We start from the raw sequence: 21920 nt of genomic DNA on the forward strand, positions 1-21920 counted from the left end.
TAGCAGCAAAGAGTTTTCATGACTATGAAAGTGGCCTTTGGAATAGTCATCAGTGAGATGTTTTTCTCCTTAAAGGCTGTCCTGAAGATGAAACTTTGGCAGGTCACATAGGGTTGACTGGATATCAAATAAGGATATCAAAGTAGTGTTGAGAAATGGTACAAAGGTCTCTGGGCGCCCAGAAAACAACCGGACACTGTGTGATTTATGGCTGTTAACCAGCACTACATTTACTCCCCTTGTTTCTGGGAGGCTCTGTCTAAGGCATAATTTGTGCTAATGGCATCCAGCTCTCTTTTTCTTTCTCTCTCTCTCTCCCTCTCTCTCTCCCTCTCTCTCTCTCTCTCACACACACATACGCATGGCCTCCCCAACCCGCTGATTCCACCATGAGTATGCGAAAGAGCAGACACGCTGCATTCATCACTTTCTAATGTTTCATTAGTGCCGTAAAAAATCGGGTTGCTGTCAAGCTAATTAGCACCATTACTTTTCTCCATCAGATGGCGCATAATGCCAAGTCAAATCTCTCATTAGTTCGGCTGGATTCATCAACTCTATGTCTGTTGCGGTTACTGTGAAACACTTGCTGACACAGGTAGACAAATCTTTGCAATGTGCACAAAGCTTTGCAATGTGCAATTCTAAAACATAAAATACAGGCTATGAAAGAGTGAACCAACAGTTTTAGTGCTGTTTGAGTACAGCAGGCACCGTCTCTGAAACAACTGAGAGTGTGATCAGAAAAAAATTAAGGAAAAAGATCACAGAGGAGAAAAACAACTTGAAAAGTCTGACACAGGAGTTTATATGGGAGCTCCCTGGCACATCAAACCTGACCGGGACCCAATGCTGCAATAAAAGGAATCTGTTTCCTTATACGTGTTTATCTACCGGAACATGCATAAAACAGATGCAGATACAGACCTTGATATTTCGAAGCTGTGCACTGTGCAGTATACAAATCTCTGTGCACCCAGAGTCAGTGAGTTCATGGAAGGTTTACTATGCTTTGTTTTATAGAACATTGTGTGAGGATGATGAAAATGTAATTATACTCTTGGTGACAGCTGAAAAATACCCACCACCAGCCTGTTTTATGTTTTTTGTTTTGTTTTCTTGTTTGTCTCAAGTCAACCAACATTTATGCATTATTTTGATTAAAAGCTATATTCTGGCACAGTCTAAACTCTTTTGGAAAATATTTTTTCCCAATATTTTATTAAATACAAATATACTGCATATATAAGTGATTTGATTTGGGCAGTAAACAATAAAACATACACTATACAAGAATATTAAGTACACGTTTTGGTAGCAGAGTAGAATGACAATTCTTGTGTGTAACCAAATTAGGCTGATACTGGTGCAAAACTGTTACAGTACACAATATTGAATTCTATCTTGATGGGTATTGTTTAGGTAATTTGATTGAACCTGCTAATGATGTCTGTATGTTATGCTTGAGAGAAAGCAGAACTTTTCTTTTACTTTGCAGAGGCAGCATTAGGCTAAAGTTAAAACAACTCCCTCATTAAGGAAACACAAACAACGTCCATCCAGCCAAGAAACTCTGTACACAACAAAAGTGACATTGATGATGTCCAGGCTCGAGCAAAATCCTTAGATGATTAAAAACTGTGTACTGTGTAACATTAACTGTAAACCATCCCTGTTAGTTTTTGAATCCATCTTGTTTATGTGCCCAGTTGAGAGCATTGCACCCTGGGTGTAGGTAAGTCTGCCATCAACAAACAAGCTGAAACCATCCTCTGGGTCAGAGCTTTACTGGCTTGGGAACACTCAGATGACACATTTGACCTTTCTAAGAAACTCTACAATATAGCCAGAAACTTCATTAAAGCAGCATCAAATGCTTTTCACTTCATATCTGAGGATATTATATCTTTTGTCCTCAGTACCTTCCATACACATACACTGTGCATGGGATGGCATCATGATGGTACTCACAGTTCAGTTTCCAGGGGTGACCCAGGCAGTGGTATTACTGGACTGAAAGAGGAAGTCCCATGCAGGAAATGACTCGACAGACTTGACACACAAATCTTCTCCCCCGCATGATCGATGACCCAGAATTCCATTCTGTAATTTCTCTCTCTAGGCCTTTCCAGCCCTTCCTCCCCCTACTCTCTCTCTGGTTCCGAGTGTTCCACTTAGCCTTGGTTTGTGTCCAAAGCACCCCACAGAGACTATCTTCTTCTTGTCAAGACGTGGAGTGCTATTTCCACATCACTGTCCCACACCACAACCCCCCACCCCCTTTCTCTCTCTCTCTCTCTCTCACACACACACACACACACACACACACACACACGCACACACACACAGTTCCTTCTCTCCAGGAGTTGCTGTGGCCTGACTGAAGTGACTTTGAGAGGTCCTATCCCATTAAGACAGAGTAGCTCAACCCCATTATATGATGGCATAAATAAAAGCAGACTGCGGGGCTGCCCCTCGTATGTGTCTCACAGTGTTGTGCTTCACTGCAAGTGTGAAACAGACCTGCTGAGTCAGATCAATCAGAAGTGCTCTTTATTGAGCGCAGCAAGGCACCCAGCGAAGCCCTTAAAAAGGGCTGACTCATTGTTCTCGCCAACTTTTTTTCCCCATTTCTCTTTTCTCTTTGTCTTCTCAGACGCTCGCCAGATGTTGTTGGACATACAAACGTAATGGCGTGTATCGCAGATGGGAGTGAGGCAAGCCAGCCACAGACGGTTTATATATTTACCTAAACAACAGCAGCACCTTGCAACAGACCCTGGCCAGTTCTGGTGAAAACTGATGTGGCTCTGGTAAAGTCGATGTAGGCCAGTTGTTGTGAGATCCAGTCTGGATATTTTGCATATTGAGTCAGCATCTGTCTGGCTGTGCGCCTCAGCTGATGTGCTCCATGCTGATCAGATCATCATTTCACAATTTGCAACTTCCCTTCAGAAAGTCCAAATATACAGTATCTGATGAAACTGGCTAGATTCTCCACAGATGACCTGGGTGACCCGGGACATTCTCCCAGATGAGAGAAGCAGCTGCTGAGGTTGAGCAGATGCTCAAACAGATTTGATGACCCTGACAGAAACAAGCGTAGGCGGTTACATCCGCAGGGATAGTAAATAAAAAAGTATTTGCATTTTACTGCTGCTAATGACCAGTCAAGATTCTTGTAATAATCAGTCAACAACAAAAACAGTTCCAAAATAATGTCTGCAAAAGTTATCAAGAGTACATTTAAAATTTAGACCATTACTTGCCACAATTGCCTGCACATTTGGTAACAATTTCAGATTAATTGGTAGTTATATATTGGCCAGTTGAGCTGCCAAATTCTTTGGAACAATAGACACAATTGGTAAATCTGATGCAGATGGTTGCTGTGTTTGTTCCAAACAGACTGTGTGAGCACTGCAGTGCTTTCCAACACTGTAAAATGTTAGCAGGTACTGTAAACGGAATCACAGTGTACACAGAGATCTCCTAAACTGCACTTCTCTCGTCTCCATGATTCTACAAATAGCAGACCTGCAGAGTTTCAACAGGCTATACTGTCACACTATGGTTGTACCACAAGAGCAGACCAGCACTCCACAAACTCACAAGAAAATGTGTTGGCAAACCATGTGTGGATGCAAATGGTCCTCGACCCCCTTCATCATATGTTGAGTTGAATTCATTTGTTGTTAAACCCATTCATTGTGTGCTGTAATGAGCCATGATAGTTCATTTTCCATTATTTTGCAAATCAAAATAATCTAAAATAGCTAGCAGTGTCTCATGAGGCCATGGACGGTTCAGGCCTCAAATGTAGGTTACTCAAACAATGGCACACCTAATTCAATGTGCACTCCTCGACGACACTGCCATCTAGTGGCAAATAATGTAAACAGTTGAGACTACAGAATGATTGGTGTCAAATATGCAAGCCGTTGCCACATAGGTCACAACCCGATCGATTTTGTGGGATATTATTGGATGGGGAAGACCGCCTAAAGATATGAAAATGGGCTAACATTTATCTTTGATTAAACTTTGTGAGCCTCGAGAGAATACTTTGGTTATATAGGCCAGACTTATTTTGGTAGCCTACACGATTTTAGGACCATTCAAGACTAATCTAACACTTCAAAATAAGAAGAGATAAGATATCATATCAGATTTCAAGGGAGAGTGGAAGTGAGTTCTCATCAGTAGGCCTGCGGATACCAACATCTTTTGTGTGCGTTATTATTTTAATCATATAGCCTAAACTATGATATTAGTGTACTTGTGAGGCGTCTTTGAGTGCCTTGAAAAGCGCTATAAAGATTTAATTTGTTATTATTATTATTATTATTATTATTTTATGATTAATAAAAACATTTATCAAATACTTTATTCCATTAAGTAAAGGATAATGTAGGCCAGTCTGCCGGTCAGTATCGCAAAAATAAGTCCCCACAGCACGAACAGGATCTCACCCGAAGCGGGGTAGTTTATAATAATAAAAGACTAACACATATCTCCACTAGATTGACCAAACTAATTATTTACTACGCGTGGCAATCTCCCGCGCTTTCGACTTTGTTATTTTGTAATGACATCATCCGCTATGGGAAACCACACCTCTGTATTTTACCCGCGGACTTGCAGAAGAAACTACCAATAGATTTAGAGAGGCTTCTTCCATTGTCCAATGGGAACCTCACTTCCCTAAAAAGGTTAACCAATGCAGGCACACTTTATCAAGCAATATGTAGACCAATCATTTAACTTAAAAAACGATTTCTGAGCCAATCACAAATAAGAATTGTTAACATTGGCCGCCAATCAGCTACGATAGACCATTGTGTCCGGTGTGAGAGGTCGCAGCGCCTGCCGGCTTACCTTCCCACCGCCTCACTCCGTCGGTCTCTTTCTGGATCCTACTGCAATGGCGGAGCAACAGCAGTTCTACCTCTTACTGGGCAACCTGATGAGCCCTGACAACAATGTCAGGAAGCAGTCAGAGGTATGATAAAGTGTTTAAAAGAGTTTAAACAATTGCTGATTAGTGTTCTGTGTCCCTCTTCTTGATTTGTTGCCTGTACGAAGCCTGTGTTTCACCGTGGCCCAGCCCACGTGTGAAGCCCAAGTATGTTACAGAGTGCGTTAACGTGATCACTAAATGTTAGCTTGCTAGCAGAACGTTAGCAAGTTAAGGATTGTAAACGATCATATACTTGCTTGTTTATACTAGCTATTTTTTATGAACGGTTTGCCATCTATCGCGTAACATTGTTTTATGTAGTTTCTTCCCTGTGTAACAAAATCTGGCTAACAGGTTTACACGGTGCCTGGCTAAATTAAGTTAGCCAACTAGCTTGTGAAGGTGGGCCACATAATGCTATGAATATGACCAATAACGCAACATCACACTAATGGGTTATAGTATGACATTTCCTTTTACTACAGACAGATTATACAGGGCCAACCTTAATTATGATCACCACTAGTACTTGCTGCCGCTCTGTCGGACTTGCGCCATAAGTTAACCATCGAAATGCTACCGCGCTAACGTTAGCTTGCTTGCTAGCGATTGGTGGTTGAAACTTGTGTTAGCGCCATAAACGAAAGGCGTCGGATGCTAGCTATTATCTGACCAACTCTAGCTATTATTAATCTTGTTAGCGATTGGATTAGCGCATACATGAATATTGTTCCGTTGGCTAACATTAGCAAGGAAGCAAATGTCGATAACCTTTATGTTTGCGCAAGTCATCAGTTGTGATTTTGCAGTCAGCTGTTTGAGAACATTTGGTCGCCGTGGCATCAACTTGCCCACTAAAGCTCGCGAGGGAGCTGGCTCAAAAGCTTCAACTAAATAATATACATATTTTCATTTCGGTTTGAAAGTCAGGTGCCTCGACTATCTTCGGTTGGTAAAGGCATGGAGTTGTGACGCATTTCGCCCCATCCTTGTTTGTGTGCTTAAATCGTGTATTGCTGTATGGGCCTATTCATTTGTTAACAAACCGAATTTCTTAGAGACTGTGTGGATTGTCGGAGTAAGTTTTATGAAGAGAATGGGTCGAGGTTTAGCAGCTACACGTTCTCATCTCTCACTTTCGCCGACGCCCCCCAACTTAGCTAGACTTGGTGATTTGCGGGACCGATTTGCACTTAATTCTTTTGTTCCCACTGTGATTAAGCGTATCAATGCTAGAGCTTAGCCCGGAGTCCAGGCGGCATTGATGTGGCCATCCGCATCATAGGAACCAGTCACTGGATCTTATCACGCTCATCCCCCTCAGTGGTCAGCACTTTCCTTTATCACACACAATGACCGACTGACTCGTCGCTAATACTCGTTGGAATCCTAGTCTGGCAGACGTGGTAACCCGATTTTTTGGCACGAGTAGTTTTCTGAGTCGTGATCTGCAACCCAATAGGGTGTTCAAATCAACCAGATTCTGTACAAATATTTTGTGCACAATCCTTAGGTTGGTGGATGATCAATTGCAGTGTTAAATACGGCAAGATTCCCCGAGAAAACAGTTCCTTTCTCAAGATGGATCTACATTGTTTTTAGTTAATCAAGACTCAAACGTGAAGCAGAAAAGTAATGGGCAGTGCCTTTGTTTACCATCTGAATAGGACTGGGTGGGGGGGCAAGTCAAGCCAGGCTCATTCTTATTTGTGGGCTACCAGGACTGTTGTCTGTGCTTTAATTCCACAACACTCAGCCAGACACACTCAGTTCAGTGCTCATCCTGTGCCAGTGTAGTATGGTTCCCCAGCTGGTGCTGCGATGATCTCACCAGAGCATTCCAGAGATATTGCACATTCAAAACCGTCAGCTAAAGGGAATTCTTTTCAATGTGTGAGTCAGAAGTTCAAAAACATGCAGCCAGGTTCCATATTTAGCTCCCACTGCACTCTGAAACTAATATTGGATTTTACCCATGCCGCTCTCTGGATGGTTTGTATTACTTATTCATTTTCTAGCCATCACTAGCATTAACTTTCTTCCTCTGTCCACTGTTCTTCCTTCCTGCAGGAAACTTATGACAACATCCCCGGTCCGACGAAGATCACATTCTTACTGCAGGCTGTCCGCGATGCGTCCGCTGCGGAGGAGGTGAGCAGCTGCCCCACATTTAATCTTCGGTGCCTCTTCAAGGAACTCGAGGCTTTCATTCTGGCCCCCTAGTCCCTGCAGGTCTTTCAGGAGCCACTCGCCAGCTTGTTTGTTAAGGCATTCGAAGCATGGCTGGAGCCCCCTGGTGTCCTAGCTATGTGTGAAACGACGGTCATCTGAGACAGGGATGGCATTTTGCATTCAGTTTCTATTTGGTTGTGATTCATTCCATGGAATTTTAGTTGTTTGTCCCCCTGTTGGAGGGTGTTGGGCTTTGTGAACTAGCGATTTGGGCTTTGTGTTACCATCACTCCCAGAGTAGCTATTTGCAAGTCTGAGTGTTGAGTCAGTCCTATCACATAATGCTATGCAAGTCTTTATTGCACACAGGGGTTCTAAAGGCGTCAGTCAGTTAACACAACCGCAAAATGACACTTAGTAATTTGCATTCCAGAAATACATTGGGAGGCCCCACATCCGTATAGTGTTTAACCTTTTCGGTGATACTTGGATGTTAAATCATGGCTGTAAAAAAAAAAAAAGGGGGAAAATGCTCATTGCATAGATCAAAGCTACACAAGGATATGAGGTGCAAGGTCCAGCATTATTTGCCCAGTTTCTTTGAAAACAAAATGACCTGTAAAAGCAGACTAAGATATGAACTTGTGCATAGTGGACATGAATATGAAAGCCATTATATTGGAGTGCTTCATCAAACTCTGTGTTGCTTTGTGTACTTTTAGCCTTTAGTCAATGGCTAAGTGCCATTCCTCACGAATGCATGACATGCCACTGACTGTAAATGTTGCCTTGGTGCTAAGATGCTAGGGTTTTAGGGAACCTGTTTATAGTTGGTCAGCCAAGTTTATTCTTTCATCTTATCGACTGGCGCTGCTAGGCTTGACGGCTGAATATATTAACTGGCTTATGCGAGTGAGATTTTGAGCAATTACTTGCAGTTTCAGATGTTGCTATATCTAAAAATAATTTGGTTATTTTCAATAGTTTAATCTGTGTTGTCATTTTTAAATGCTGCTCAGTTGCACAGCCCCTTAGTTCTCTCTTTGATCATGCACATGCAGGCAGTGACCTCAAGATGCCTCTTAGCCAATCACCCATCTCCAGTATCGTTCTCCATCTCCTGCTGTCAGTCTGATTCAGCATCCCTCATCAGAAATTCACATGTGTAAATGAGACTTCCTATTTTACAGCAGCAAGGTTGGGGCTCACAAAATGGCTTTCAGAATTACAAATGATGAACTGTCCGTGTTGTATATTCATTACCCTTAACTGAAATCCATAGTGCAGCATGCAGTGCAGCATGCTTCAGACATTATACACAGCATATTATAGTTCATGATGTAGGCCAAGTTTAACTCCTCGGCTACTGCATTTCTCGCTCCCTTTGTCCTATAAATATATATACACAGTGTATACATGTCCGACTATGTGCTCCTGCTTTTATCGGGGATGGATGGACCGTAGCATTGCAACAGGAGATGCAGCATGGCTGGAACATTCCTCTCAATGCAGCTGTCCTGGAATGCTCCTCGGTCCTCTGCCGAGCGTGGAGAAAGGCTGTTGAAATCGTCTCTGTGATCCGCCTTAGTATGCCACTGCCTTTGTGTGCTTGCCTGCCTGCCTGCCTCCATCCATCTGCCTGAAAGCCAGCCTCTCAGAGCCTGCTCTCCTCCGCAGTTCACACCTCTCCTCACTCGCTGCTCCTCCAGCTCTCCAGATCTAACAAGCAGAAAGATCTATTTTTAATGACCCCACCTATTCCCAAAATGTCTAAAATGCACTCTCTTGTAGCGTCTAGTCTTAAAAGCTAACATTGGGCTAAAGGAGAAAAGGGTGCACATGCAAGGGCTGCCATTATTATGAGTATTCTTTAGCACTGAAATATTGCTTTCTCTCACTTTAGGGTAGGATATGACTCATTGTATATCTAAGGTCATCTACTTTGAACTTTTTTCATGTGGGCAATGGTAGAGGAGCTAACAAAATAAAGGGCTGCAGGCATCAACCACTTCCTCTGTTGTAGTTTGGAAGTGAACTCTCACCACCTCGTGAAGCCATTAGCCTGCCGGAAGCCACCCTGAACAACTTCCTGTGGTGTCAACAGCCCCACGCGCTGTTTCAGACTAAGAGCACAGTCCACTGTGTCCCCCCAGTATTCCCCCATTTCCTGTGACGGCACTGACTGAAAAGTCCACTTCCCTTCCCCGCACAGGTCAAGCAGATGGCCGCTGTGCTGCTGCGGCGGCTCTTCTCGTCCTCCTTCGAGGAGATCTACCCCGGCCTGACGGTGGAGATGCAGACGGCCGTCAAGACGGAGCTGCTCAACGGCATCCAGGGCGAGGAGGGCTCGTCCAGCATTCGCAGGAAGGTCTGCGACGTAGCCGCCGAGCTTGCCCGCAACCTCATCGGTAAGTCACGCTCAATGACCCTAACCCAACCTTATTGGTAAGGCACATGCTCACCCAACCTTATTGGTAAGGCACATGCTCAATGACCTTAACCCAACCTTATTGGTAAGGCACACGCTCAATGACCACTTTAGCTTGCACACACAGCACGCTTCTGTTCCAGAACCATAGAATTCCTTAGCTCGGAGTGAGCAAAAAAATATCACAGAGAGCTAAGTGCTCTTCATGGTTTAGATGGCTTCCCAAAAAACAAGCCTCCCCTCTACCCTCCCTAAACATTCTCTATGAACCACTTTAGTTTGGCAGCTTTCTGACCAAAAAACCACATTCTAAAACTTACTCGAGCTGTGTGTTTCCGGCTTGTTGTGTGGCTGACATGTTTGTGTGCTCCTTTTCTACTTCCGTTTCTTGTCCGCTGACCCCAATTGAATAACTCCATCTGACTCTGCTCTTCCACCAATCCAGATGATGAGGGCAACAACCAGTGGCCCGAGATCCTCAAATTCCTTTTCGATTCAGTCAACTCCCAGAACACGGGGCTGAGGGAAGCAGCTCTGCACATATTCTGGTATGCGCCCTCTCTCTCTCTCCTCCCTGACTGTTTTGGTGCCGAGGTTCCACATTCCGTGCACTGTGCCCTGTTCCATTAGCTTGTCTGCTGACCCCTGTGTTGCTTTATCACAGGAACTTCCCCGGTATCTTTGGCAACCAGCAGCAGCATTACATGGAGGTGATCAAGCGCATGTTGGTGCAGTGTATGCAGGACCAGGAGAATCCCCAGGTGGGTCCACCCTTTGATATGCCCCTCCCGTGACCCACTCCAGCATACACGCTTCTGTTATTTGCTGCTGTCTCTTGCTAATGTCACATACACAGGAGCTAAAAAATATTCTAAATCAATTTTAATACATTTCTTCCCCTAGTGAATATGTATATTGTTCTCATGTACTTATCCCCTGTCTGGGCTTGTAATGTATGGTAATTGTGTCTGAGTGTCCTTAAATATGGACTGTCTGAATGTTGTGACCCTCCACAGATCCGCACTCTGGCTGCCCGGGCCACCGCATCCTTTGTCCTGACCAATGAGAGCAACTCACCCTTGCTGAAACATTTCTCCGACCTGCTCCCAGGCATCCTCCAGGTACTTACACCGGACTTGGCCATTATCCTGTTACCTGCTTTCTCATGTCTAAAGCCATTTAAAAACTGGAGGTGGAAGCTGAGCTGACATGGAATATATGCACGCCAAAAGAACTGGTTAAATGTTACATCCCTCATACTATGTACATTTTAAATAAAAGATCTAAAGGGCACAACAGTATGCTTCATTTACAAATGTAGTAAGTGTAAGAAGATGAGTAGATTTTTGTCTTCAGTAACTAACTTGTAATGGATGGATAGATACTTTATTGATCCCCAAGGGGAAATTCAAGACATTGTGGACATCCGTTTGTGGTGTTAACTCCCTGTTGGTCTTGTTTCAAAATGATGGTGTTTTAGATCATACTTTTGTAGTTTCGTGTTTTTATTTATTTTTTAACAAATTATTTTGAGTTAAGTATTTTGCGCAGCCCCTCAGGGATTCTACAGCTGTAGTGTTTAATCAGTGTGTGAGTTTGCTGTGCTTATTTGAATAGCTATCTGGGCCCTTGGCTACTCAAGCTTGCATCCCTTGCATGTTGATACTGGCCTAAGAGACTCTGGATGCAATATTATGAAAATGGCGTTGGCTTGTGAAGGCTAAATATTAATCCACCCTCTGCAGGCCGTCAACGAGTCCTGTTACCAGGGAGATGACTCTGTGCTGAAGTCCCTGGTGGAGATTGCGGACACAGCGCCCAAGTACCTGCGCCCTAACCTGGAGGCCACCCTGCAGCTCAGCCTCAAGGTGAGATTCATTTGTTTACCTGCGCCACGGCCCTGTGACATCTCGGCATGGGGACTTTTCAGAGGAGCTGCAGCGCAGCGGAACAATCGGTGTTCTAAAGCACATACGGGAAGCGTTGGTGTTCTAAAGCACATACGGGAAGCGTTGGTGTTCTAAAGCACATACGGGAAGCGTTGGTGTTCTAAAGCACATACGGGAAGCTTTGGTATTCTAAAGCACATACGGGAAGCTTTGGTGTTCTAAAGCACATACGGGGGGCATTGGTGTTCTAAAGCACATATGGGGACCCACGCCTGAGGTGGGATCCTACACCCATTTCCCATCTCGCACTCTCTTCCGCTCTCTGTCTTATCAATGAAGCCAATGAAAACCACGAAGATAACTTATCAGGGCGCTTATAACATATCAACCACTGCTACTAGTACACTTCCCTACTATAGTGTGGTGTTGAGTGGTAACATCTCGTCATTTAATTACATGCTAGATTTGCACCAGCTTCAGTCCTGCCGTAGTGTAAACAAGATTTATGATGCAGAGCCACAAGACAAGGCTCTCTTCTTGCCCAGACAGACTAGCCTCTGTGCACACAACAGTAGTCTTGTGATTTCATGCCTCTGTAAGCGTCTTGTGTCTGTTCCCCCTGTCCTCTCTGCTCACGGTGACGTTGAACTCATTTGCCTTGTGGTTCCCAGAGACAGCTGCTCAGTGCTGATCTGTGGGCTTTGATTGACAGGCATAAAGGAAACTCTGCGATTTAATGCATGGCGTCTGCTTCCCTGTGCAGCCTCCATAGCCCGGTTTCAGAGACATCCAGACACCATTTTGAATGTCGTATTCTCATTTAGTTTTATGAGCACAATCATGTAACAATACTATTCATTTTGAGCCTAGTTCCACATCTTAAGTGAGGCTTGTGAAATCCAGTTCTCTTTTCTAAGGGCAGGCAGTTCCTCTTATGATCTCGGCTTTTGAACGCTAAAGTGCAGTTGTGATTTGTCTATGGGCAATGTTCTGACTTGTTGCTTTATGCACCATGGTCTATTCTCCGGTTCCCTGGAAAGTGAAAGCACTCGGTGCTGTTACTGTGCTCAGCTGACACTCCTAGTGTTTCCCCAATAAAGATGTTGCTGGCTGTGTGAAATGGTTAAACATTTATAGGGGTTCCTTCACTAATCATGAACCAGGCAGCATGCCTTGGAGTGGTGTGTGTGTGATCTTGGCAGGCCGCTTACTTTCTAAATAGAAACTCAAACTACTAGCTGAAGCTTGTGAATTGCCAGTGGCGTGTATGTCTTGGCATATGCCAGTGGCTCTATGATGTGGGTTTGTGGATCTTAGTGGAAGTCTCCAGCCCCAGATTTGCTTACATCTCTTCCTCATTCTGATCTCAGCTGTGTGGCGACACCAACCTGACAAACATGCAGCGGCAGCTGGCCCTGGAGGTCATCGTCACCCTGTCCGAGACGGCCGCCGCCATGCTGAGGAAGCACACTGCCATCGTGGCTCAGAGCGGTAAGGCTCCAGGGCCGGCACACGCGCATCACTGCTAGCAACAGCTCTATGCCTGGCCAGTTTGTTATTTAGCTTTGTAATGGCCTTGCAGCTGAATATATTACTGTGCTGTCCTTTCCGTATTCATGTTTCCAGGCCATTCATTTCACTACCGGGTTGAGCACATGCCAGATGCATGCATTAGCAAATGGAGTGGCTTTTTCTGAAATTATTTGGTTTGACCTTCACTGTAAATTGATGTTCAGTGATCAAATGGAAGATGGCTGTGCACTGTTCCTAGGGATCAATCATCCTGCAGAATTGCTGAAACGGATGTAATGGAAACATGCCCTTTTGGACTGTATTACAGAATCTCATTGAATGAATGTTGGGGACTGAAAAGATCCTTGGATTTGACCTGCAGAACCTACTGCTCTATCCATTTGTTTTCGCAAGTAGATTTCTCATCGGGTGAAGTTTGGTAAACGATTATGCCTGTTGTGTTTGTAGTCCCCCAGATGCTGGCTATGATGGTGGACCTGGAGGAGGACGAGGAGTGGGCCACTGCTGACGAGCTGGAGGATGATGACTTTGACAGGTAAGATGTCGGGGACAAATGCACAGTAATTATGTATAAAGTAATGGGTGATTCATGGGGATTTAAATGTTAAATGATGATGTAAGGTAAATGGGTGGAAAACTCAAAACTATATGTCTGTCTGTTTTGCTCTAACACCATTTCGTTACAATGACAACTGGGGGAAAAAAAATAACTATGATTAGTATATAGATAGATATATGATTTAGATTATTATATTAGTGTTTGCCATTTTGATTGACTAAATATGTGACTATTTGGCACTCTGACAACTGCTATCTGGATGGCAGTTATTGGTAATTGTGCTTGGCAGGCTTCCTTATAAATATTTGTCTCCCTCAGTAACGCGGTAGCTGGAGAGAGTGCGCTGGATAGAATCGCCTGTGGCCTGGGAGGGAAGATCGTGCTGCCCATGATCAAGCAGCACATTATGCAGATGCTTCAGAACCGTAAGTATTCATGTGCAAATGACACACACACACTCTCGAAGTCCACTCAGATTGAAAAAAATAAGTTAAACTGTAATGTCCAGAGTAGACCATTGCTGTGCGTGCTGACCTTGTGTGTGTGCTAAAATGCTGATTGATCTGATGCCGGTCAGTAGTAATGATTCCTGTACGTGTCCTCAGCTGACTGGAAGTACCGCCACGCTGGCCTCATGGCCCTGTCGGCCATCGGTGAGGGTTGCCACCAGCAGATGGAGGCCATCCTGAATGAGATAGTCAGCTTCGTACTACTCTTCTGCCAGGACCCTGTGAGTAGCCCATATGCCTGCTCGTTGAGAGGCACTCTTAGTCCATTAAAACATCCACTTCTGTTAATGGCCTACACCCCAACTGTCTCTGAAACTGCTTCCTGTATTTGTTTGACAGCATTTATATTTCCAAATCTTTTATTTATTTATTTTCTTCAGTAGATTTGGATGTATTTTGGCAGATATTAAGTTTGAGTTGGATAGTAAAGAGGAGTGGTAGTGCTAGTTTTTCTTGCTGTATAGTTTTAAGTAACTGCATGACAACTCTCCTTTTCCAGGTGTGCTGCGAGTTATTGTGCTGCGTGTAACATTTAACCTCTGACCTTTCAGCATCCCAGAGTCCGCTACGCTGCCTGCAATGCCATCGGCCAGATGGCCACTGATTTCGCCCCCACCTTCCAGAAGAAGTTCCACGATAAGGTGTGGATGCCTGTGCTTTTTACAGTAGCTTGAGTGCTTGTAATGGCTTGTTTATTTGTCTACCCATCAGAATCGATAAATGTTGAATTGTTACTAGTCCATAGTTACCAGTCCATGCTTCGATACGGAGATGGTGTTTTGGCTCTGTCAATCAAATGGTGGTTATCTGTCCAGAAATCTGTATGGTCATTGCTTAGTGTGTTTTTCGTTGTACTGACAGCATCATGAAAATCTCCAACTGTTAAATTGGAAATTGATATCTGACCTTTCCCCACAGGTGATCTCTGCTCTGCTCCAGACCATGGAGGACCAGACCAACCCCAGAGTGCAGGCCCACGCTGCCGCCGCACTCATCAACTTCACCGAGGACTGCCCCAAGTCCCTGCTCATCCCCTACCTGGACAACCTGGTCCAGCACCTCCACGTCATCATGGTGGCCAAGCTGCAAGAGGTGTGTTGCTCAAGGAAAAGGGAGCTCGTCTAATTGAAAATGCGTTGAAAATCATCATGGTATAACAATAGAGCCAGATAAGCACACTTAGGTTAACGCTTCCCTGGACGGATCAAGTCTGATTCTAAGCTGCTATACATATAGTTTAAATTTGGATCAGTTTACAAAACCAAAACCTAAACCTCTTCCTGTTGAAGTGTCTACACAAGACTGTTCTTCTGCTTGCTGTTTTCCAGCTGTGCAAGATGAGCTAGCATCTGTTTGTATCAAGTTGCAAGGTTTCTTTGTGTAATTCATACGCATTTCTTTCCCCAGCTGATTCAGAAGGGCACCAAGCTGGTGCTGGAGCAGGTGGTGACGTCCATCGCCTCGGTGGCCGACACGGCCGAGGAGAAGTTTGTGCCCTACTACGACCTGTTCATGCCCAATCTGAAGCACATCGTGGAGAACGCCGTGCAGAAAGAGCTGCGGCTGCTCCGCGGGAAGACCATCGAGTGCATCAGCCTCATCGGCCTGGCTGTCGGCAAGGACAAGGTACGCTCACACGAGAATATGTGTCATGCAGGGAGCTGAAGGGGAATATTGCTTCCTGTTTTTAATTCCAGGTACCTTTTTTTTTTTTCATTAATCTGTTTTTTTTTTTTTTTTTTTTTTTTTTATATAAATAGAAGTCTACTTGGATTGTTGAAAGTCTATTTTTGTATAGGGAAATGCCTCAAACATGCATCCCACACAGAAGCTCGTAGACACATGTAAATTCTTTTTCACACCAACTTTTCTTGTCAAGCCTGAGGGAAAGGCTGACCTTGGTGTGTTTCTACATGTTCCTCTTTGTAGTGCCTTAACTTCTGCCTAATTTCCTTAGCTAATGACTGGCATGAAGCAGTATTCTCAATTTGCTCATGGTTAGACAATGATGACAGGTCCTGTTCAAGCACACTCAGTTCAAAAACTATTTTTTGTGTTTGCGCAGTTCATGCCTGATGCCTCTGCAGTCATGCAGTTGCTATTGAAGACTCAAACCGACTTCAACGACTTGGAAGATGATGATCCACAGGTTAGTTCAGTGAACTGTTAATTTTTCTGCCTAGTTATGGTTGAATGAATTTGGCTTTGGTAAAACATTTTCTTGAGATTCAAATGTCCTGAACTCTGAATGAAGCTTGTTTGGTGTGTTTCTGTTTAGATCTCCTACATGATCTCTGCCTGGGCTCGCATGTGTAAGATCTTGGGGAAGGAGTTCCAGCAGTACCTGCCTGTTGTTATGGGCCCCCTTATGAAGACTGCCTCCATCAAACCAGAAGTGGCCCTGTTGGACAGTAAGCATCTGTGAAGTGACTGTTTTTTTAGAGGAGAGGTGTTCAATTCCTTCTGTTGTAGGTAGGGTATTTCCCACAGTAGCCAAGCCTATTTAACGTCACGCAACATGACTCACCCCTCCGTCATGTGCCAGTAGCCTGACTGGTCAACCAAAGCAAAAACAAACAAAATCGTCAACATGGCATAGCTTTCGTGTTTTGTTGAATTAGGCCCAAGACGCCTCCTTATGTAAATATTGTTTTCATTAGGGTAGGCAGTCTTTGGAATGCCACTTATTTATTCATATTACAGCTACTGTTTGTCAGTAGCCACTTCATGGAAGACCATATCTTTACATATGTCTACAAACAAGCCTACAGTGTTTATAGGGTTCATTTTGTATGTAAGTCTGAGTCCTTTGCCTTTGGTGTGTGTCCCTTCAGCCCAGGATATGGAGAATATGTCTGAAGATGATGGTTGGGAATTTGTCAATCTGGGAGATCAGCAGAGCTTTGGCATCAAAACTGCTGGTCTGGAGGAGAAGGCCACTGCATGCCAGATGTTGGTGGGTACATCACCAAACCGTGTGTGTGTCAGTGTGAGGCAGAGCTGCACAAATCTCAATCCTGATTTTGGCTATCCACAGTTAAATGAACACGATTGACCGATGTTGAAAATGCATGCTCCGCCCATAGAACACGCCACTGCAAACAAATCAAGCGCTCCCTAAACCTCTCTGACCATGTGCCTGCATGTGTCAATCACAGCTGTTCCCTACACCACGCAGCCCCACCCCTTACATGAATTTAGTTGCCGTTAACATTACTCATTTTTTTTTTTTTTCCGTTCCTCACAGGTTTGCTATGCTAAGGAGCTGAAGGAAGGTTTTGTGGAATACACCGAACAGGTGGTGAAGCTGATGGTTCCTCTGCTGAAATTCTACTTCCACGATGATATCCTTTCTGGCTGATGGGGAAACAGACAATGGGGCTTGAGATCCCTTTATTATAGGAGTATAAAACTAGGCCTGCTGTGTAGACAGTGCAAATTATTCTTGGTGTGCTCCTCGCCTAATTGCCCATCACCCATAAAAAGTGGCCACATCTTACCACATATTGCAGTAAAAACTAGGTCTTGGTGTTCTGGATGTGTTCTCTTCAAGATGAGCCCATTTTCAGGTCGGCAAGAGTGTAGACCGCATACGTTATTATGGCAGGTGTACTCCCCGTTGAGTTTGCTCCCTTTTGAATGGTCTGATTAACAGTCCATAGGAATAGCGGTTGTACAAAGGGAAGTTGGTTGGTGTCCTCCTTAACCGTGTGTGTTCACGGGTGCGGGTGGCGGCTGCGGAGTCCATGCCCCTTCTGCTGGAGTGTGCCCGGGTGCGGGGCCCCGAGTACCTCACCCAGATGTGGCACTTCATGTGCGATGCCCTCATCAAGGCCATTGGCACAGAGCCTGACTCGGATGTGCTGTCGGAGATCATGCACTCCTTCGCCAAGGTAGTTTTTACACACACACACACACAAAACTGTCCATCCCTAGGTTTGAAGATGGTGTGCTTTTTTTGTGATTAAATTGGTCAAATGACCTGCTTGAATTAATGGTAGAAGTTGTTGGACATAATTTTCGCTTCACTGAAAATGAGGACTACCCTCACTGAACCTCCGAGAATAAATAAAGGTTGGATGAATGAAATAACCATACACTATGGATCTAATTGCAGGGTTAGATAAAGAGCAATTGGACATGTGTTGTATTAATGTGAATGCTGTTCTACTTTCTCAAATGTCGGTTAACCAGGGAATATTAGTCATTAGAATTTGAATGTGGTAAAGATTGAGCCAGATCAGTTTCAGATGTGTTTATTTTCCCTCATTCCCTCTAGTGCATTGAGCTAATGGGAGATGGTTGCCTGAACAATGAGCACTTTGAAGAACTGGGAGGAATTCTGAAGGGAAAACTGGAGGAGCACTTTAAAAACCAAGAACTCAGACAAAGTTAGTACCTGTTGACACTGACAGTTTTTATCATGCCAATCAGTATTATTTTTCTATTACATTTAAATTATTTGCTGTGTTTTTTAACAATGTGTTTCAGTTGTGTGAATTTAGTATAAATATAGAGTATCTCCTAGAAGATAAAGCCATTTTATCATACCTGATTCAATCAAGGTTGCAATTATTAATTTTTCAGAATTAATGTTCATGGATGTCTCTTGCCTTTTCATTTCAGCCAAAAGACAAGATGAGGACTATGACGAGCAAGTAGAGGAGACCCTACAAGATGAGGTGAGTTTGTTGAGCAAAGGCTGTAAAAACGGATGCTGGTGTTGAGCCTTGTTGCATATTATAGCTTCCAGACCAAATTGAATATCAACACCAATTAGCACTAGTCCCAGACTACACATTGGTCATAATTAAAAGGGGTATAACCAAGAATTCTGCAGAAGCTTCCCTTTTTCTTGAGTATTTTGTTTTCCCCATTTAATTTCTGATTCTTTGTCCCCCCCTCCCTGACAGGATGAGAATGATGTTTACATACTCACCAAGGTGTCGGACATTTTGCATTCGTTGTTCAGCAGCTACAAAGAGAAAGTGCTTCCATGGTTTGAGCAACTCCTGCAGCTCATCGTCAATCTCATAGTAAGTACAGTCTCTGGTAGTTGAGAAGCATTCATTGCATTCATACTCTTATTCCATTAGCCATGCATGAGGCTACTAAACTTAAATGTTCAATTAAAAGCAAACAATCCCAGTTGTCTTGCCATAGGACTGTAGTGTTTAAATATGCAATACCCTTGACAAAAGACTGTCATGGGTATAAACAAACGGTGAATTGTTTTTGCTGTTACAATAGAATGAAATAAATATGAATGATCTAGGCTAAAATGTAATCTTGTGTTTATAATCTGCACTCTCATTTGGTGATTATGGTCATTTGGAAGTCTGGGGATTGGTGATCTAGCCATTTATCTTTTTTGAAGATCAATCACTTAAGAGTTCACATGTAAGAAAACCTTTTGAAGTGGCTAAGAACTGTTTCCCTGTGTTTCTCTTCTCCAGTGCCCTCACAGACCTTGGGCTGACAGACAGTGGGGCCTGTGCATCTTCGACGATGTGGTGGAGCACTGCAGTCCCTCCTCGTTTAAGTATGCTGAGTACTTCCTGCGACCCATGCTACAGTCCCTGTGTGACACCAGCCCTGAGGTGCGCCAGGCTGCCGCCTACGGCATTGGCGTCATGGCCCAGTACGGAGGAGAGAGCTACAGACCTTTCTGCACAGGTATGTGATTATAGTGGTATATTGACATTGCCACACCAAGGGCTGCTGTTGGTTTTGTAGTTAGTTTTTTTTTTTTTTAAATGGTTTATTTGTATATGCTGAATGCAGATACTCTTCAGTTTCATGATTTCGGCTTATGAGATGGGCAAAATGTAGTTAAGCCTTTGGTGTGGGAATCTTTGTGGGTGTGTTTTTTTTTTTTTTTTAAATAAATTGTCTTAATTGGTGCTTGCTTGGGTTCTTTAGAGGCAATCCCACTGCTGGTTGGAGTCATCCAGGCCCCTGAATCCAAAGTGAAGGAGAACGTCAACGCCACAGAGAACTGCATCTCCGCTGTTGGCAAGGTCATGAGGTTCCGGCCAGAGTGTGTCAACGTCAACGAGATCCTCCCCCATTGGCTCTCCTGGCTGCCACTCAATGAAGACAAAGAGGAGGCAGTCCATACTTTTGACTTCCTGTGTGACCTTATTGAAAGGTGAGCTTTCAACACGGTAAAGTTGGAGCAGTAGTTTATTTTTTTCCATTCTTTTCTTGCTAGTCATTAATGATTTAACCGTCTTTCTGTTGTCTGTAGCAACAACCCCATTGTTCTTGGTCCTGACAATGCCAACCTGCCCAAGATCTTTGTGATCATCGCTGATGGTGTTGCAAATGAGTCTGTGAAAGGAGAGGATGGATGCAGCAAGAGATTGGCCAATGTTATTCGCCAAGTACAGGTGTGTGACATGTACATGTTTTTCTTTTTCTAGCTAAAAATGGTCAAATCCAGATGCTTTTCATTTTCTATGTACCTTGGTTGCCATTAATAAATGCTGGGTTCAACTTGTAGGTACCTGTTTCAGTGTTGACGCTTGATGAGCATGCTATTGTTTTAGAAGTGTAATGTAAGTACTTTTCCAGTATGAATATTGAACACTGATCCCACACCCTGTTTCCCCACAGGTCTCCGGAGGATTATGGACACAGTGTGTATCAACACTCAACGAGACGCAGCAGAAAGCCATTCAGGACCTGCTCAACACCGCCTGAGCAATTCTCGCCCTCTGCCAGCCCGTATATTATTAATAAAATGATATCCTAGCACTGGGGACAAACATCTTATAGACTCTGGCCCTTCCCCTCTCTTGAGCGATGAACTGTAGCGTGTGTGTATCTCTGGACCTCTCCGATGCTTGGTCCGAAAAAAGAAAAAAAATCTCACTGAAGTCTCTACTCCCAACTCGAGGACTCCTAGTCCTATGCGTGTGTATGCGTAATATGTGTGCGTGTCTGTGAGGAGGGGATTTGTCCACAATCTGAAGGGCCGGCTTGGGCAAGGGAGGGAAAAGTCCCAGAGTTCAGTCCTTCTCTCTTTGAAGTATCACCGCAAAAAGAGAGCGGACACTGAAAACTAACATGGGTCATGCATCTTCCTCTTAGTTATGAATACCTGACGTAGGAGAAATAAAACCTTTTTACTTTTTGCTCACCCCTTCACCAAGATCAGTTACTTATGTAGTCGTGCTCTGCTAATGCCATGTATGTCAGTGTTGGTGTAAAGAAGCCCCCCCTCCCCCCACACAGCTGTAGGGGTTTCATACCCTTCATATGGGTAGAAAAGGTTGAGATGCAATGGGAAGGGATTGGATTGAAATGGACTTGTGTGGTGGAGAAGAATGTGAGCAAGGGGGGACTTTGAGGGAGTCAAACATGGCTACCTGTAATGTTGGATGTTTTTGTTTAGGCTTTTTTTTTTTTTTGTCTCAAAGATGGACTCATGGTGTACCTTTTGGGAAATGGCATCATTGTTGACTGGTTGGTGAATCTGTGTGAAAAGCTAACATCTGTCTTCGGCTTGCTCACTCCACGAAATAAACGAGAATGAGGGGGAAACGGTGGTGGCTTGCATTAGAGATCTGAATGGATACAATGCCTGTATGTAAAGTTGACTCAAGAATAAACCAGGATGGCGTCTTACTGTAGATTGGTTCAACCTGTGGAAACTAGCAGTGTTTGGGTTTGGGACCACCTGCAGTTGCTCATGTTTTTTTAACCAACCCATTGTGCTATTCAATTCAATCTCTACAGCTCGTCAGTACCCTATGTGGAAATCAAAAAACAAATAGATATCTTCTGAGGTGATGACAAACCTCGACCAATAAAGTTTCTCTTGGGAGTAATATTCTGGGCTCTTTTTATGAATTGACTTCAAATA

At 43.9% G+C, this 21920-nt stretch overlaps 1 protein-coding gene and 1 non-coding gene across 2 annotated transcripts; both read left to right on the forward strand.

Annotated features, from left to right (window-relative positions):
- Positions 1 to 4827: 4827 nt before the first annotated feature.
- Positions 4828 to 21885, forward strand: kpnb3 (karyopherin (importin) beta 3). The gene is made up of 26 exons (XM_048235044.1): positions 4828 to 5002; positions 7031 to 7111; positions 9345 to 9540; positions 10006 to 10108; positions 10225 to 10321; positions 10577 to 10681; positions 11306 to 11428; positions 12820 to 12940; positions 13430 to 13517; positions 13860 to 13966; positions 14147 to 14271; positions 14602 to 14691; positions 14969 to 15142; positions 15458 to 15676; positions 16116 to 16199; positions 16329 to 16461; positions 16885 to 17006; positions 17298 to 17394; positions 17771 to 17943; positions 18330 to 18441; positions 18677 to 18732; positions 18964 to 19086; positions 19507 to 19726; positions 19973 to 20201; positions 20301 to 20442; positions 20669 to 21885. The coding sequence occupies exons 1-26, from the start codon at positions 4925 to 4927 to the stop codon at positions 20753 to 20755; spliced, it is 3285 nt and encodes a 1094-aa protein (XP_048091001.1). The 5' UTR covers positions 4828 to 4924; the 3' UTR covers positions 20756 to 21885.
- LOC125289018 lies at positions 12105 to 12240 on the forward strand. Its single transcript, XR_007192569.1, has one exon. It is a non-coding gene; the product is annotated as a small nucleolar RNA SNORA84 (small nucleolar RNA).
- Positions 21886 to 21920: the final 35 nt, after the last annotated feature.

This window comes from Alosa alosa, chromosome 23, assembly GCF_017589495.1.
Source record: "Alosa alosa isolate M-15738 ecotype Scorff River chromosome 23, AALO_Geno_1.1, whole genome shotgun sequence".
Taxonomy (NCBI): domain Eukaryota; kingdom Metazoa; phylum Chordata; class Actinopteri; order Clupeiformes; family Clupeidae; genus Alosa; species Alosa alosa.